This window comes from Platalea leucorodia, assembly GCF_965183815.1.
Source record: "Platalea leucorodia genome assembly, chromosome: 1".
In the NCBI taxonomy this organism is placed as follows: domain Eukaryota; kingdom Metazoa; phylum Chordata; class Aves; order Pelecaniformes; family Threskiornithidae; genus Platalea; species Platalea leucorodia.
The window spans coordinates 97941971-97956997 of NC_138823.1; the positions used below are offsets into that span (position 1 = coordinate 97941971).

At 45.8% G+C, this 15027-nt stretch overlaps 1 protein-coding gene across 7 annotated transcripts in view; it reads right to left on the minus strand.

Annotated features, from left to right (window-relative positions):
- Positions 1-10227: 10227 nt before the first annotated feature.
- Positions 10228-15027, minus strand: part of GFOD1 (Gfo/Idh/MocA-like oxidoreductase domain containing 1) — a 70208-nt gene continuing 65408 nt past the window's right edge. For all 7 annotated transcript variants that reach the window (XM_082313071.1, XM_082313073.1, XM_082313076.1 and 4 more), the window contains one exon: positions 10228-13918. In XM_082313071.1, coding sequence (XP_082169197.1) covers positions 12999-13918 — 920 coding nt within the window. In that variant the 3' untranslated portion in view covers positions 10228-12998. The remainder of the gene's footprint in view (positions 13919-15027) is intronic.

Genomic DNA, 15027 nt, shown 5'->3' on the forward strand with positions numbered 1-15027 from the left:
CCCCTCCATAGATGGAATTACGCGAAATGTATTCACTTAGATAAAGCTGTTGGTATTGGCTTTGGTGGTGCTAGCACTTGTCTAAACTGATGAATTTGAACTTAGACTGTGCAGACAACACTAGCTTCTTTGGCATTCACAAACCACAGCAGCATATTAGGCATTAATTATATATGACTAATTATATTAATTATAATGAATGAGAATTATATTAGGCTTAAGAACTATTTAAAGGGAACTAGAAATTAAAACAGCAGGATTTAGTATCCAGCTGTCATGGACTTGCTCTGCGTGGCCTTGACAGCATGGTTTGCCATTCTGTCTCTAGTTTTCCAAAAGATAAGGTGAAGGTAATGGTACGTACCTCCTTTGTAAAGCCTGTTATAAAGATCCTGTTATAAACACAAATAAACACAATAAACACAAATATCACTCTGTATATATTAAAATAACAGCATGTAATTTCAAATGTTCCAGCACTACAGTTTTAAAATCCTTGTTAAGGCTAAATAGTTCAGACCACTTAGTCCATAAAAGGAGGAAAAGCCTACTAAAAACTGCCTTTAATAATAAAAAAAAAGGTTAGAAGCTACAAGTAAATCAAAAATTCTAAAAAAATATTACTATTTCTGAGAGTATTTCCAAGAAGTAAGCTGAAATTCCATAAAGACCTGAGCTTGTGCCTGGTCTGGAACGAGACATTTCTATCATCTTAGACATTTAGAGGGCCCTCTGGCATTTTGAGTGATGGGTTCAGCCACCGAGAGAGGGCAAACCTAATAATCCGAGTAGGAAATTCAGATAAAAGAGAAATTCCTTAGAGAGCGATCTCACCAACTTCACCTCTGCCTCCACCTTGCCAGCTGCAAAACGGGAATAATCACAACAGCTCATTTTGTGGGGATTTGTTAATCTTTATAGGGCACTTGATACGTGGGAAGCGGTACAGAGTTTGCCACGTGTGGGTGGATGGCTCTGAGCTTTGTCTTACCAGCAGGTGACTCAGTCCCTTCTTCTCCGCAGAGGCCCTGTTCCTCCTGCAGGCCTAAACAGCAGGCGTTACTCCCAGCTAGCAAGGGCTGGGGCTGGAAGGGCAGAGCGTCCCCCAGGAGGTCGTTTCTGCTGTCATGGAACTGCGAGCAAAAGGCGTAGAAAAATGAATGGGAAAATAGTCCATTTTAACCAGAAATGTTGTGCTGAAGCAGCTCGGCACACCTTATGCCTCCATTTCCTCTCACTAGGGTAGAGAGAGACTGATTTTGTAAGACGCTGGTTTTGTGATACCAACACCCTTCCATTCTAGCGATCAGTTCTCAACTCTCAGCTACCTCCGTAGCAGCGGGTGAAGCGCCCAGGACCACCCGCTGGCACCAAGGCCAGTTGGCCCTGAATGGCCATGGCCCTTTTATTAATTTCATACTCTCCAAAAGAGGGTGGTTACAAGCAGCTTGCTCAGTGGGAGCAGTCTCTGCTGCGTGCTAACTTCCTAACTGCGCCGCAGAAATCATATAGAAGACTATGAGTTGATCTGAGCCAAAAATCATGTTTGGGACGTTTCTGTCAACTTAACAGGATAGAGAATCCATCATCAGTGCCCAGGGACGTTCTTGTTTCTTGTGAATCTGCTTTTTATCCTGGTCCTGACTTTCATTCTCTTTCTGATTACCTTCCTTCAGCTGGAGAGCTTCTCACGTTAGGAGTGTAAGGCCTCTTTTCATCACAAATACTTCCAGAACATAGAACAACTAGCAATGCTGAAAAGAAATGTTAAAAAAATAAAATCTAGCTATTTAGGGACAGCAGTGGTGAAAAAAGCCACCAAAGAAAATGCATTATGCTACAAGTCAAGCTCCATTTCCAACTCTTTCTGCATTCTCAGAGTCTGAAATGCAGGTCTGAGCTTTTTCAGGTTTGGCTGAAACACTACGTAAAACTTACTTGCCAAGTGACAAAGTCGGCTGTGTTCAGAGGCTGTCATCATTGCCTGGATGTGATACGATAATTTCTGTAAAAGTCTGTAGTCTGCAAGATGTGATTAACTGCGAAAGGCAGAGTTATTAAAACAGATTGGAGCAGACTCTGAAAGGCTTCTCTAAGAATCTCCATGTCTGGAGGAGAGGGTCTCCAGTTTCTTAAGAAACATTTGCTTACATGTATATCCTTTCGTATAGAACTACAGAACTTAAAATTCTTTCCCTCTATCCACTCCCTTTTCTTTTGCTCCTGTTTATTATGCTGCAGTTACTCTACCAACTCTTTGATCTGATGAAAAAAGCACATTTCTGGCAGTCAGCAGACCTGGTTTCTATTTACATTCTGCTATTAAAGTGATCTGGCATAAATTGCTGTTGACAATGATTCAGATCAGGGAACTGATCTGCCTGAAAACTGACCTAATAAAAAAGCCACATTGGTAGTTTTCAGCTAAATCCATGACCGCGTTAACCAGGTGGCTGCGCACGTGCTCCCCAGCGCCAGTGCCTGGGGACGGCAGGAACAAGCATTTGTTGAAAGGGAGATCCTGTTTCACGAACCTGGTCTCCTTCTATGACAAGGTGACCCGCTTAGTGGATGAGGGGAAGGCTGTGGATGTTGTCTACGTGGACTTTAGTAAGGCCTTTGACACAGTCTCCCACAGCATTCTCCTGGAGAAGCTGGCTGCACACGCCTTGGATGGGTGCACTCTACGCTGGGTTAAAAACTGGCTGGACGGCCGAGCCCAGAGAGTGGTGGTGAATGGAGTCAAATCCAGTTGGCGGCCGGTCACGAGTGGTGTTCCCCAGGGCTCAGTGTTGGGGCTGGTCCTGTTTCATATCTTTATCAGTGATCTGGATGAGGGGATTGAGTGCACCCCCAGTAAGTTTGCAGATGACACCAAGCTGGGTGGAAGTGTCGATCTGCTGGAGGGTAGGAAGGCCCTGCAGAGGGACCTGGACAGGCTGGATCGTTGGGCCGGGGCCAACTGTATGAGGTTCAACAAGGCTCAGTGCCGGGTCTTGCACTTGGGTCACAACAACCCCATGCAACGCTACAGGCTGGGGGAGGAGTGGCTGGAGAGCTGCCCAGTGGAAAAGGACCTGGGGGTGTTGGTTGACAGCCGCCTGAACATGAGCCAGCAGTGTGCTCAGGTGGCCAAGAGGGCCAATGGCATCCTGGCTTGTATCAGGAATAGTGTGGCCAGCAGGACCAGGGAGGTGACAGTGCCCCTGTACTCGGCACTGGTGAGGCCCCACCTCGAGTACTGTGTTCAGTTTTGGGCCCCTCGCTACAAGAAGGACATCGAGGTGCTGGAGCGTGGCCAGAGGAGGGCAACGAAGCTGGTGAAGGGTCTGGAGCACAAGTCTTCTGGGGAGCGGCTGAGGGAGCTGGGGTTGTTCAGTCTGGAGAAGAGGAGGCTGAGGGGAGACCTTATTGCTCTCTCCAACGACCTGAAAGGAGGTTGTAGCGAGGTGGGCGTCGGTCTCTTCTCCCAAGTAACAAGCGATAGGACGAGAGGAAACGGCCTCAAGCTGCGCCAGGGGAGGTTTAGGTTGGATATTAGGAAAAACATCTTCACCGAAAGGGTGGTCAAGCACTGGCACAGGCTGCCCAGGGAAGTGGTTGAGTCTCCATCCCTGGAGGTATTTAAAGAACAGATAGACGTGGTGCTCGAGGACATGGTATAGATGGACTTGGCAGTGACAGGTTAACGGTTGGACTCGATGATCTTAAGGGTCTTTTCCAACCTTGACGATTCTATGATTCTATGATTTGGGGACAAGAGTAAGGCTGGTGCCCTGCGCTTCTCAGCAGCCCTGCCTCCTCCCTCCGCAGCTGCTCATGGAGCTGCAGCCCCGACTAAATTGCCGCAATATGTTACTCATTTTAAAGCAAAGATGGGGTGCCACACCAAGGTTTGTGGTGCTGAATTCACTAGTTGGAGCACTCCCAAGTGGAAAACATATTACAAAAGTCAACGTATGCAGGAGACGAGTATTGGCTGGTACTGGATCAGTGCTGTGGGACAGGTGACAGGCCTAGCGACTCCGAGGGCTGCCCGCTGGGGACACCTGATGGAAATTTCCTCCTTCCATCTTGAGCGTGAGGGCTGCAGCAGCGACCAGCACAGGCGCAAGGGCCTGCACAGGGCAAGCGAGAGGCGCCTGGGTGCTCCGGGGCTGCAGCGGCCGCTCCCCCAGCCTCCCGCCCCAGGAAAGGCTGCTCTAGGAAAAGCCGCGCTGTCTCACCCCCGTTTGAGCTGCTCTGGAGTATTATTACAGGGGGCAAAAAGCCCTGTTCTTTTGTGCATCACCTATGTCCGCTCTGAAATGCGAGCTTTCCACTGGCACCGCGGCGACACGAAGAGCTCCGTGGCTTTCCACCGCCCGACAGGAATCAGTAACAAAGGCATTAAGCGCGTCTTCTCTTTGGCACAGCAGCACTTTTTAATAACCCCTGCCCTGGCAAACTCCTCATTCCCAAAGAGAACAATGCAATGCATTTAACATTCTTCTGCTTAATATTTATGGCTACGAGCCACCCATTGTTTTTACCACATAGCTGCTGATCAGTGGGGGCTCCAGTAAACAGCAGAACAAGCCAGGGGAGCTCTGCAAGCCTTGGTTCTTCAAAAATTATGCAAAAAGGCAGGAGGTCTTCCCCCTCGCCCACATTTTTGCAGTTAGTTTTAAAAGCAGAACTATTAGTTGGGTTCATAAATCTACACTTAAGTGTCTCACCCTGCTGACCCACATTTGAAAATGTTTACCTTCGCATTTATGTAGCCTCATTAGTGTGGAATGTTTATACTTGCTCTTGCATTTGCACTTACCTATACAGTTGTATGTTGTGTAACTGTGTACTAATCCCACTGTATCTCTGGCACTCTTTCACAGTAATTGCTCCCCTAGGTGCCGTTTTCCAAAGATTTCTGTGTTTTAACCTTTGAAATGGAAGTAGGCCTTGTTTTACTATGAAGTTGATGCAAAAGGATATACCATAAAATTTGGCCTTATTTTATTTCAGCGCCTAATTGATTAGTTGGAGACAGTGATCTGGAAACCTGAGCAAGGTTACACTACATTTGCTCATGAGGGCAAGGAAAACATTAAAATATAACTCCTGAAGACCTGGGCACTGATTCTTCCTTGCCTTGTGCTTTTCTCCTCTTCAGCCTAAGAAAATACTGTGTATTAAAACTGATAAAAATGTATTTTATGTGCATGTAAACATCGGTGCACCTTTAAAGTATAGTAGCTGCAATGGTAGTAGGAGAAAGTGCTAACATGCTGCATTTCTGGGATGAAGTAAATGCTATATCCACTCTGTAAGTTTTTAAATATATGAAAAATATACAGTTCCCATCACAAGATCATGTGATCTGAGGGCAGCGTGCGTTGTAAGTGACGATTTCCCATCCCTTCACAGATTTGGGCCTCAGATTTGCTGTACTTCCATAGTGCCTGGGAAACGAGCGAGCACTGGCACGAGTAGAATCCATCTTTCTGTGGGCTCTGCTGTGAAATAGAAAAAGCAACACAGGACATGCTTTATCGTTTTTACAAATAAATCACAGAGGCAATAAATCTTTCCTCAGAGCCGATAATTTCCCACTGCTTCATATTCTCTTCTGCTTTGTACTCAAGTGAGGTTTCCTCCAGCATCAGAGGGGCTGGAGTAACGAGCTCCTTACCGGGGTGATGAGACACCCCCATGCAAGGGAGAAAAGGAGCACCGGGGTAAGCGGGAAAGACCTGACAGCTCCCTGGTGGGTGGGAGCACGGGTTGGGCAGGCACGGGGACGTCCCGGGAGGGAGCTGAGGACGGGGAAGGCAAAGGCATCCCGGGACACCGGTGGGGAGGCAGGGAGGAGGCCCTGACAGGCTCTCCAGGCTGTGCCCAGCGGGGATGTCCAATGCCCCCGTTCTGCTGTGCCACGGGACGTGCTGGCATCCCTTGGCAATAAAACCAGCTGCCTCCTCAGGACACATCACGCCAGCAGGAGTTCGTTCAGGCCTTGCCCTAACATTAAACCTTCAAATAGCTGAGCCTTAAGCCTCCTTCCCTCTCTCCCTCCATCACAATCCCCACTGCCAAGCACAGAGCCCGCGGATTTTACCCCAACGTGTTGAACTTAACAGGCAGGCCAGAAACCAGGCAAAGGTGACGGTTATTACCCCCCCCCCCAAAATACAAGTGTGGGGAAAAACGACAGACAGCTGAGATCACATCCTTTTACATCTTTATTTGCCAGTTAAGATCCTTTTATTCCATCAATGCAAATATGCAGAACAGCAGGAAACCATGTTTTAAGCAGCACATACCAGTTGGCTGAGAATAAACTAACTACATTCCCCAAGCAATGTAAAAGTAACAATGCACATCATCTTCCAGAAGAAGAAACAAACAGATATTGCAGCCGAGAGGCACAGCAGGCAGCTTCCGTACAAAGTAGTTTGGCTATTTAAAATGCTAGAACCGGCCCTTGCCCGTTTCTCCAACCCCACCCCCCCACCCCCAAAAGTCCTACTATAATTTAACCACTTTTTTTTTTGCTATCTACATAATATATAAAATATAAACTCTGTTTACTTATAACACTTACTTTTCTTGATAAATAGCTCTTTAAAATATCTACTGTACATATGTCCATGCGTTGACATTATATATATATATAGCATTTATAGATATGTATGTATGTCTGAAAAACAATAAATATATACTTAATATTGACACAGCAACAAACTGAACATATTCTCATTTTCAAAACCAAATAAAAGAAAACCAGTACAGAGAGAAACAGCGAGTGTCAGTTGTGAAGCACAGCGTAGCAGGGAGCTCTGATTCCTGCCCTGGCGGGGCATTCGGGACGCCGCGGACTTGAGTAGTTGTGGCGTCAACACGTTCTTGAATGAATCTGCGTTAAAAGTTACTTCAAGTCGTAGGTTAGCCACCCTGTATGCCACGCGTAACGCAGACTGAGCGTGTGCTCGGTGGGAAACAAGGGAGACTCGCCTCGTGGCTTGCAAGGGAATGAGAAACAGAGCGGGGAGGGAAGCGAGGCTGACGGCTGGCGTAAAAAGAAAAGGAAGTAATGGACAGCACATGGCTGGAAGCTCATAAATAACCATGGTAAACAAGTTAATAGAGTTAAGTGCTTGTAAAGACGATGCCTGGCACTGCTGCAAAAAGTATCTTGATTATCTGTAGCCAGCTCCATGTAATGAGCCAGTTTTCCCACTGCCACAAGAAGACACGAATGAAACCCAGATGGCCAAATCCAGATGCTAGAAACGGGGTCACTGCGTGACACTGCCAGGCTGCAGGTTCAGAGCCAAAGCTGCCCAAGGGCAGCTGAATTCACTGAACGTCCTTAGTGGACGTTCACTGAACCTAATGGGTGGGATTTTTTTAAAGTATGAACTTAAAAAAAAAAAAACAACCAAAAAAACCTCACACCCGACCCCAAACAAACAGTTAACTTCACACATGCCAAAACAAAGATGGGTTTTTTTAAAGGTTTCATTTCAGAACAGCGTTCTTTAAAAACGGAACTTAATCCTAAAAGAAAAAAATGTAAATGACCTTCTACAAACATGTTCTGTGTTCAGTTTTGGATTGACCATAGCCATTCTGTTTATTCATTTCACTGAAAATGCTGAATAAAAGCTATTTCGGTTTGACCTAAGCTGATGCCCTTCATTCCCCAACCCCAAGGCTTCGATTTGGCAGCTTCAAAAAAGTCATTACTTGCCTGGGCGCTGGCTTCAGTAAGTCATGAGGTTATGACATCGGTTCATGAATGCAGCATTATGTATAGTCCCATTTACTTAAAATTTCTTCTTTTCATGAGCACATGGAAGCGGGCAGTGATTGATAAGGGGAAATTATTTTTATTGGACAGATTTCATCCAGCAGCTCAGAAGAGAGGAAATTTTAAAGCAGATAAGACTGCCAGTTATTATTCAGTCATACTTCATCTCTAAAATTTACAAACTTTGCTTCCCACAAGTAACAACTTCAACAACAACAACAAGAAACTGCTGTCCTGAATAATCCTGCCATTTCACAACTCGTCCTAGATACCCAGAGAGCACCGCAGAGGTCAAACAGTCCAGTGCTGAGTTTCATACGTACTTAAGGGTACATCACTGGCCCACTGGAACATCACACCAGCGCTGAGTATCTGCACAAAGCCAAAAGTCTGCTGGGGACTTTTAAACCTTTGTAAAGACAGAACTTAACAGTGAATAGACTTCATAATTTGTAATATTTTATATTGAAGGCCATAGATAAAAGTCAAATATGAAAAGTCCCAGCAACAAGAAGTTCTGTCATCGGTAATTTCGGATCTCTGCAAAGACACCATCAAGATACTCTGTTTGTCTTTAGCCATGAAATAAAATATGCCTTTTTTTTTTGATAGAGAAATGAGTCATTTTAAATTGTCTGGGTCTTTTCCACATTTGTATGGAAACAGAAAGAAACGAGGTAACGGAGAAATTGAATTGTCCTTGCGCTGTGACCACACGCAGCAGAAAAGCCTCCATTTTTGAATGGCGGAACTTCCAGGACAGCTGTTCACTTGTACAGCCACTGATTCAAAAGCTATCCAAAAGAAGGAAACACGAAGTACAAAGTGGAGAGTGCCTCTGATTGCCCTATGCTGGCTGGGCAGGAATTTCTCATGCTTTCAGCCAAAGCAAAGGATGAACTCCGCAGCAGCCCATCCTGAGCCTAAACTCATCTATGCATGCCCTGATTCTCTGCCATATTGGCTGCATGGGTAAGGACGTATCATCGCTACTTGGTATTTTCTAACTACACAGCTAAAGCAATACTAATTTAACACATGCGTGATATCAGATATAGGAAACCCCAAGCTCTTGTAAAGTTATTATGCCTCCACGTAGGACTTCACTGAGTTCAGCGCTGAGGACGGCATGGATCTAGCAGGGGTACAGGATGGATGCTGCTTCCCCGAGGGTAGGGTCCCTTCTCGGGCTCCCAAACACAGAGACTGCAGACGCACCTTCCCGTCGCTCCCTGCTGCAGTCACCACTCTCCCTTTGGGCACGTGGAAGGACCTCAGTTGTGCCCTGCTGTCACACACTGTAGGGTTGCCCTACCCCCGGTGTGGACCCTAATGCAATTCCCATGGAAAACAAGACATCCTCTCTCAGCTGACCGCCCCAGCATTGGAACAGACCCCTGCAGAGCAGCAGAGCACTTCACCTGCGCTCTCCCCTTTGGCTCTTTTTGTCTTTGGCAACAGACCACAATGTTCGGTATCCTATGTGCGCAGGTTGATGGCAAAGGAAAGAGCCTCTCCAACAGCAGCCCTGGGAAAGAGGAATGAACATTTCTTACCTAGTGTATGAACAAGCTCACTTGGGGGCTACTGTGAATTCCAGCAGTAGCCACAGTTTGGCTGTTAGGCCTGCACCAATTCTAGCAGCATTCATCTCAAACCTTGTGGCACAGCATTAAAGAACAGCATTGAAAGTGCAATTCCAAATATATGTTTCCTGGTGTGGTACCGCTTTTGAGATCAGTCAAGTACATCTCTGCTATCTGCTGCCCAAATTCTTAAACCCAGCGTGAACTCGAGAGGCTACTTAGGGCAATCCAGTGTACTTTCAACAGTACCAAAAGAGCAGAGGGCTTGATGCTGCCAAGAAAGATCCCAGACTGTGAATTAACAGTTTATCAGAATAGCAATACACATTCTCTAAATAAACCAATTCCTTCCTCCTCTGAGCCAGGTGGAAGTTCAGTATCTTTACAGTTGACACTACAGCACCTTCACGTCCTAGAGAATGGAAAACCTGTCATACAATCCTGAGCGTATGCAGTTACTGCTGCCATCCCAGTTAGGTACCAACTTCACCTACATCTAGCATAAGATCTGTGTTGCCGTCAGAAGAGGAGGTCCCACCCTGCCCCTGCTCATTCTGCCGGCCGCTCTGGGCCGACACTGTGGTCACACAACGAGCTGTACAGGATTCAACCCATTTGCAAGCCAGTACGAATACTAGCATCAGATGGCTATGTAACCAAAGCGTTCGATTTTCTTTCTGCTATGCAGCACTATCTGCATCAGTAAGTCTGCACAGAGGATGGATGATGCCTGTCACCTAAACCTTTGGATCCGGGACAGAAAGGTTGAGCTCAGTAGTACTATCCCTATACACTGTGTCTCGCCTGGGGACTGTTCACTGCAGGGGCGGGGACCAGGATTCCAGCTCGTCTTCTTCCAGCTGGCATCACAAAGCCCAGAAAGACACAGAAGAAAAAGAAAATAAAGATAGGAAAAACTGTCAACATTCGTGAACCAAAACAAGGTGCAAAGACCTGAACAGAAATTCCAGCACAATGGCCAAACCACTAAGAGGCAAGACTCACAAACATTTTGGTCTATGTTTAGTTCCAGTTTTGGATGGTGTTTAACTAGACATGGTTACTTATCCACTGGGCTTGCATTCATGACTTGAACTAGCCACTATTTTCAATAAATGGCTTTTGCCTTACTATATGAAAACTCTCTTGATGCCCTTGGGGCTAATTCCATTTTTCAGGAGAGAGAGATGATTTCTTGATCAAACTCTCTCTTCTGTATCTCTCTGTGTATTTTTCAGGGCAGGAACTGGATAGCATGGTATACCTCGACAATTATAATGGGAAATTCTTGTTGGCACAGATACTACCTCAGGAATTCTCAGAGAAATCCATTTCTAGGAAAAACATCCAAACTTGTCAAGGGCTGCTTCCAAGAAGGAACAATGAAAGCTTGCCCGAGGTCTTAGCAGAAGTGGTCAGCCCCAGAGACAGTTGCTACAACTGGCAGAATAACACGGATGGAAACGATTCTCCGTTTGGGTGTGGTTTTGCAGTACTACACTATTCCTTCGTCAGTCCCACTATTACACTTCAGGGAATATTTCATGAAAGGTCACATATATGCTTTTCAAAAATTAAGCACACTTTAATAACTTTTGGGGTGAGAGTCAAGTTTCCTAACTGTAGCCACCTGAAAATTTAGAAGCCAAGATTCTCTGCAAAGGAGGAGGACAGAATTTCCAGTGGGCACCTCCTTCCATATTAATCTTAGGATGAATGGAGTCAGCCTTTGGAGAGCTCTCTCTTTATTGACTACTGTGTCCTTGCCCAGCTGATCAGGACAAGGTACCCGACTTCCACCTGGCTAAAGTCGGAGGAGGTGAACCACACTATTGATGCCCTCCTGTCCAAAAACACAAAGCTCTAAAACTGGGCATAGGCCAGGCAGGAGCATACAGCAATCAGACAGAGTCATTTGTAGGAGAAGCCTCTACAGAAGCCCTTAGTGCTCCTAAAAACAGCAAAACTGTAAGTGTTTTTTAAAAAAAAATCTAAATTATTCTGACAGTTCTCTTTCTAACCTAAAATGGCAATGCTAATCTGATGGCCTTCAGAAAGAGGGTCATATTTTCTCTTTTAATTTGCTGCTCATCCAAATATTCTCTTCTTTCCCCTAGTCAAAATTAACAAAAAACCCTGAAAAGGTTTTTCTCAAGTTTAATCTAATTTAGTGCTATATGCTTGTGCTCTACTTTTTTCCTATCTGAGGACCTAGCACTGTAAACACATGAGCACTGGAGCAGCTTTATGCACAAAAGCAGTATCCCTGTTTACTGGGATAATTCATGCGCCTTTCACTATATTCTTTCAAGAACACATTCTCGAAAGAATACAGTATTTCAAGACTGCAATCTAAAATATTAAAAAGAAGAACAGGACAAACATATCAAAAGAGTTTGTCCACCCCTGCACTGATGACAGGGAACGATTACTACAGGACCAGTAGCTGGCCACTTTAAGGAGGTGAAGAGGTGGGCGTCTTAGGTAATTTTCTCCCCTGGAAACGGACGGGAAATTTTCTCATTCCTTTTGTTTTTCACCCACACTCACCACTCAGTGGAGGTGAAAGCTTCTGGGTTGAGCTATATGAAATTAATTGTTGGTAAGCATCTCTCAAGTGTCAGTTCACAAAGGTTTAAAAGAACACCGCCCGTCTAAGCATCATACGGTTTCAGGTTGGATTTCTACTGTTTTCCACCTAAAGCCAAAATGCATGATGAATTCACTCAAAAGTCAGTCCCAGACACAGGAAATGGCGTGTAAACCTTCATAAGACTAGCCCGAGTTCAGCTGTATAATAAAACCCACTGTCACTACTGTGTCATGCCACTTGCCATCCACGAAGGTTTTGCACAACCCATTTTAATCAGCAAATCTGTGGAATTACACTGAAGCTTACTGGGAGCTCACAGAAGACCATCCCTCCCTCCCCCAATACCGGGGCATATTCACTGCGGTTGAGGACTGCTTTGTTTTAAAAGCCACACATTTTCCTACTTAATTGTGCTTTAAATAAAAACAAAACAAAACAAAACACAACTAGCTAAACCAACACAGAGAAGCTCCTAACAAGCTGTATGAAAAGTGAGCTGCCAAGATTTTCCGTATCGCGCGACACTTTCACACCAAGTCCTATTATTCTGTGTGTTGGTTAGAGGTGTAGTACTACAGCACGGCGGTGTCAGCTGTCATGGTAGGAACCATTCATGTCAGACACTACAGAAAATTTAATGACATGACAGTACCTTCACAGCCCTCTGGTAGGTAAGGAAAATCTAAAAGGATCTTCCCAACCTTTCACAGTAAACACAATTGGATAATCTAAAGCACCTGCAAGCAGGTGATGAGTCCATGATATATCTTTCCAATCAGCCAGCTAATACTGTTATCAAAACAGTTAAGTTACGTCAGCTCTTAAGTCTCCTATCTGTTTTGGGCATTTCTAAGGACCTTATCACTTTGGCATTTAGCCACCAACAGGTTTAGTTGATCCAAACACCGTATTTCCTTCTCCCGTATCCTCAGCGGTTTCTAAGATGCCCAAGCCCATCACAGGGGCTGAAATACCATTTCCTTCAAGAGCTGTCTGGTTCCTATTCCTTCCCAGGAGCGGAGAGGAGCTAGCAGTACAGAGACATCCTGCTCTTCCGCATGGCTTCGCTGATTAAGTATGCTGGGCTCAGTTCTGGCTCCTCAGTCATGATTGAAATGTTCTGCCACTCCCCCAACTGGTTTGACTTTTTAATGGTGTCCACCACACACAGGGCATACAGACAGTCGTCAAAAGTGGCAGCCATTGTGAGGGGCCTCCCGTCCCAGGTCCTCCTGTCGTCCTGGTCCTCAAATGCCTGCCGGACAGCTTGAACCATCTTAATGGTGCCCCGGAGGTAGGGGGATGGGATGTCACTGAAGGCCTTCTCTGGAAGTAAGGAGTTGCTGACCGGCGTGGAGTCCTTTAGCAGGAGCTCGCGCTGAGGAGAGCTGTTGCTCTGTCCGTAGAGATCAGTGCCTATTACAATCAGCCGTCCCGCTGAACCCACCACAATAATGTCTTGTTTGAACTCTCCTGGGACGTTGAAGTTGAGCGTCACCGTGCAGCACACACCGCCTTCCAGGACCATCTGGAACGTACAGAAGTCGTCGCTGGTGATCTGCCGTATGCCCTTGATGTGGTCCGTCTGCTTCACGAAGGTCTTGAGCAACCCGTGCACTTTCACGGCCTTCTGGCTGGTGAGGAAGGTCAGGAGGTCAATGATGTAGGTGCCAACCGAGTGCAAGCCCCCGCCTCCCATCAGGTCGTCACAGCTCCAGTTGTACTTCTTGCCTAGCAGGCTCCCGCTGTGAACCTGCACCTCGCACACCAGCAGCTCCCCTACGTAACCCTCCTGGATCAGCTGCTTCATCTTCACGAAAGCGGGCAGGAAGCGCAAAACGTTCCCCATGATGCTCATGAGCTTTGGGTAATAATGAGCCGCGGTCATCATCCTAAAGGCATCCAGGGGAGTCGCCGTTCGGTCACAGATGACATTTTTTCCAATGCCTGAAAAACAGTTTAAAAAAAAAATCATCAACAAAAATATATCGATTGAGTAAGCTCAAAGCCTCAAGGCTATTCTTAAAGACTAAGCCAAGGAGAAAGATCCTTGAAAGAAGAAAACATTTCAATACGGTGTTAAAGGCAGAAAGATCCCCTCTGGCATGTTTCCAAAATGCATGTAACAGCTTCTCAAGCACCACAGTGAAGATGCATCCCTTTTTATTTTCAAAATGCACTCATGCCTAAAAATAGCAAAAAAGTGAGAGCCTGGAGAGATAAGAAAGTACGCTAAGGTAAGGTGGACCGCTACCCCACATTTGCCACCTTCTGGGAGCAGGTACAAAGCCAACCACCCCAACTGCGCTATCTCACAGACATGTCTTCTGTGATAACCTGCCTGCGTGGGGGCTTCCGAGAGCTGAATCTGCGCTTCAGATTCAAATCCCTGAAGCATACGAGTAACGCCACCTCATGTCCACAGTAACTTGATGGATGTACACTGAAAAGTCTGGGCTTGTCTTCTCAACGTTCTTGTTCCTTCATCCTTCCCGTTCAGACTGTTTGAGAGGCTCTGACTGAACACAGGGAGAAGTACTGGGCTTGTTGCTTGATTTAAAATGTAGGAATTGCTTCTCACTCATAAAATGCCACGCTATTCTGACAATGGCACTCCTTTTTTTGAAGCAGCTCTGCTGAAATGTCAACAGCGCATCCACAGTGCCAAGGGAGAGCCACGATTGCTCTAAAACAGGTCAAACATAGCTGTGACAATCTGTTCCCTCACAGAATTGCCCATATGGGCACACTGTTTACTGAAGCTTGCATGATGGTCCTGTTTTATCCGGCCATCAAGGTGTGCAACTGAATGCAGTGCAGGCTGAGATGCCTGAATAATGGTTTTATTATTGATCTCTCCTCATTCTGTACCCATACACACATATAGTGAGAGTCTCTGGTTTCCTTTATAGTTGCATACAAATATTTTTTTATGCTTAATGAGCAATATTAGGTGAGCTATACAACACCTTATAGCACTAAATATGATCTTTGCCTTGAGAGCCTGGGGCTATAGCTGGGCCTGGCATTTAAAAGAGCTGAATTTGGATCCTGTC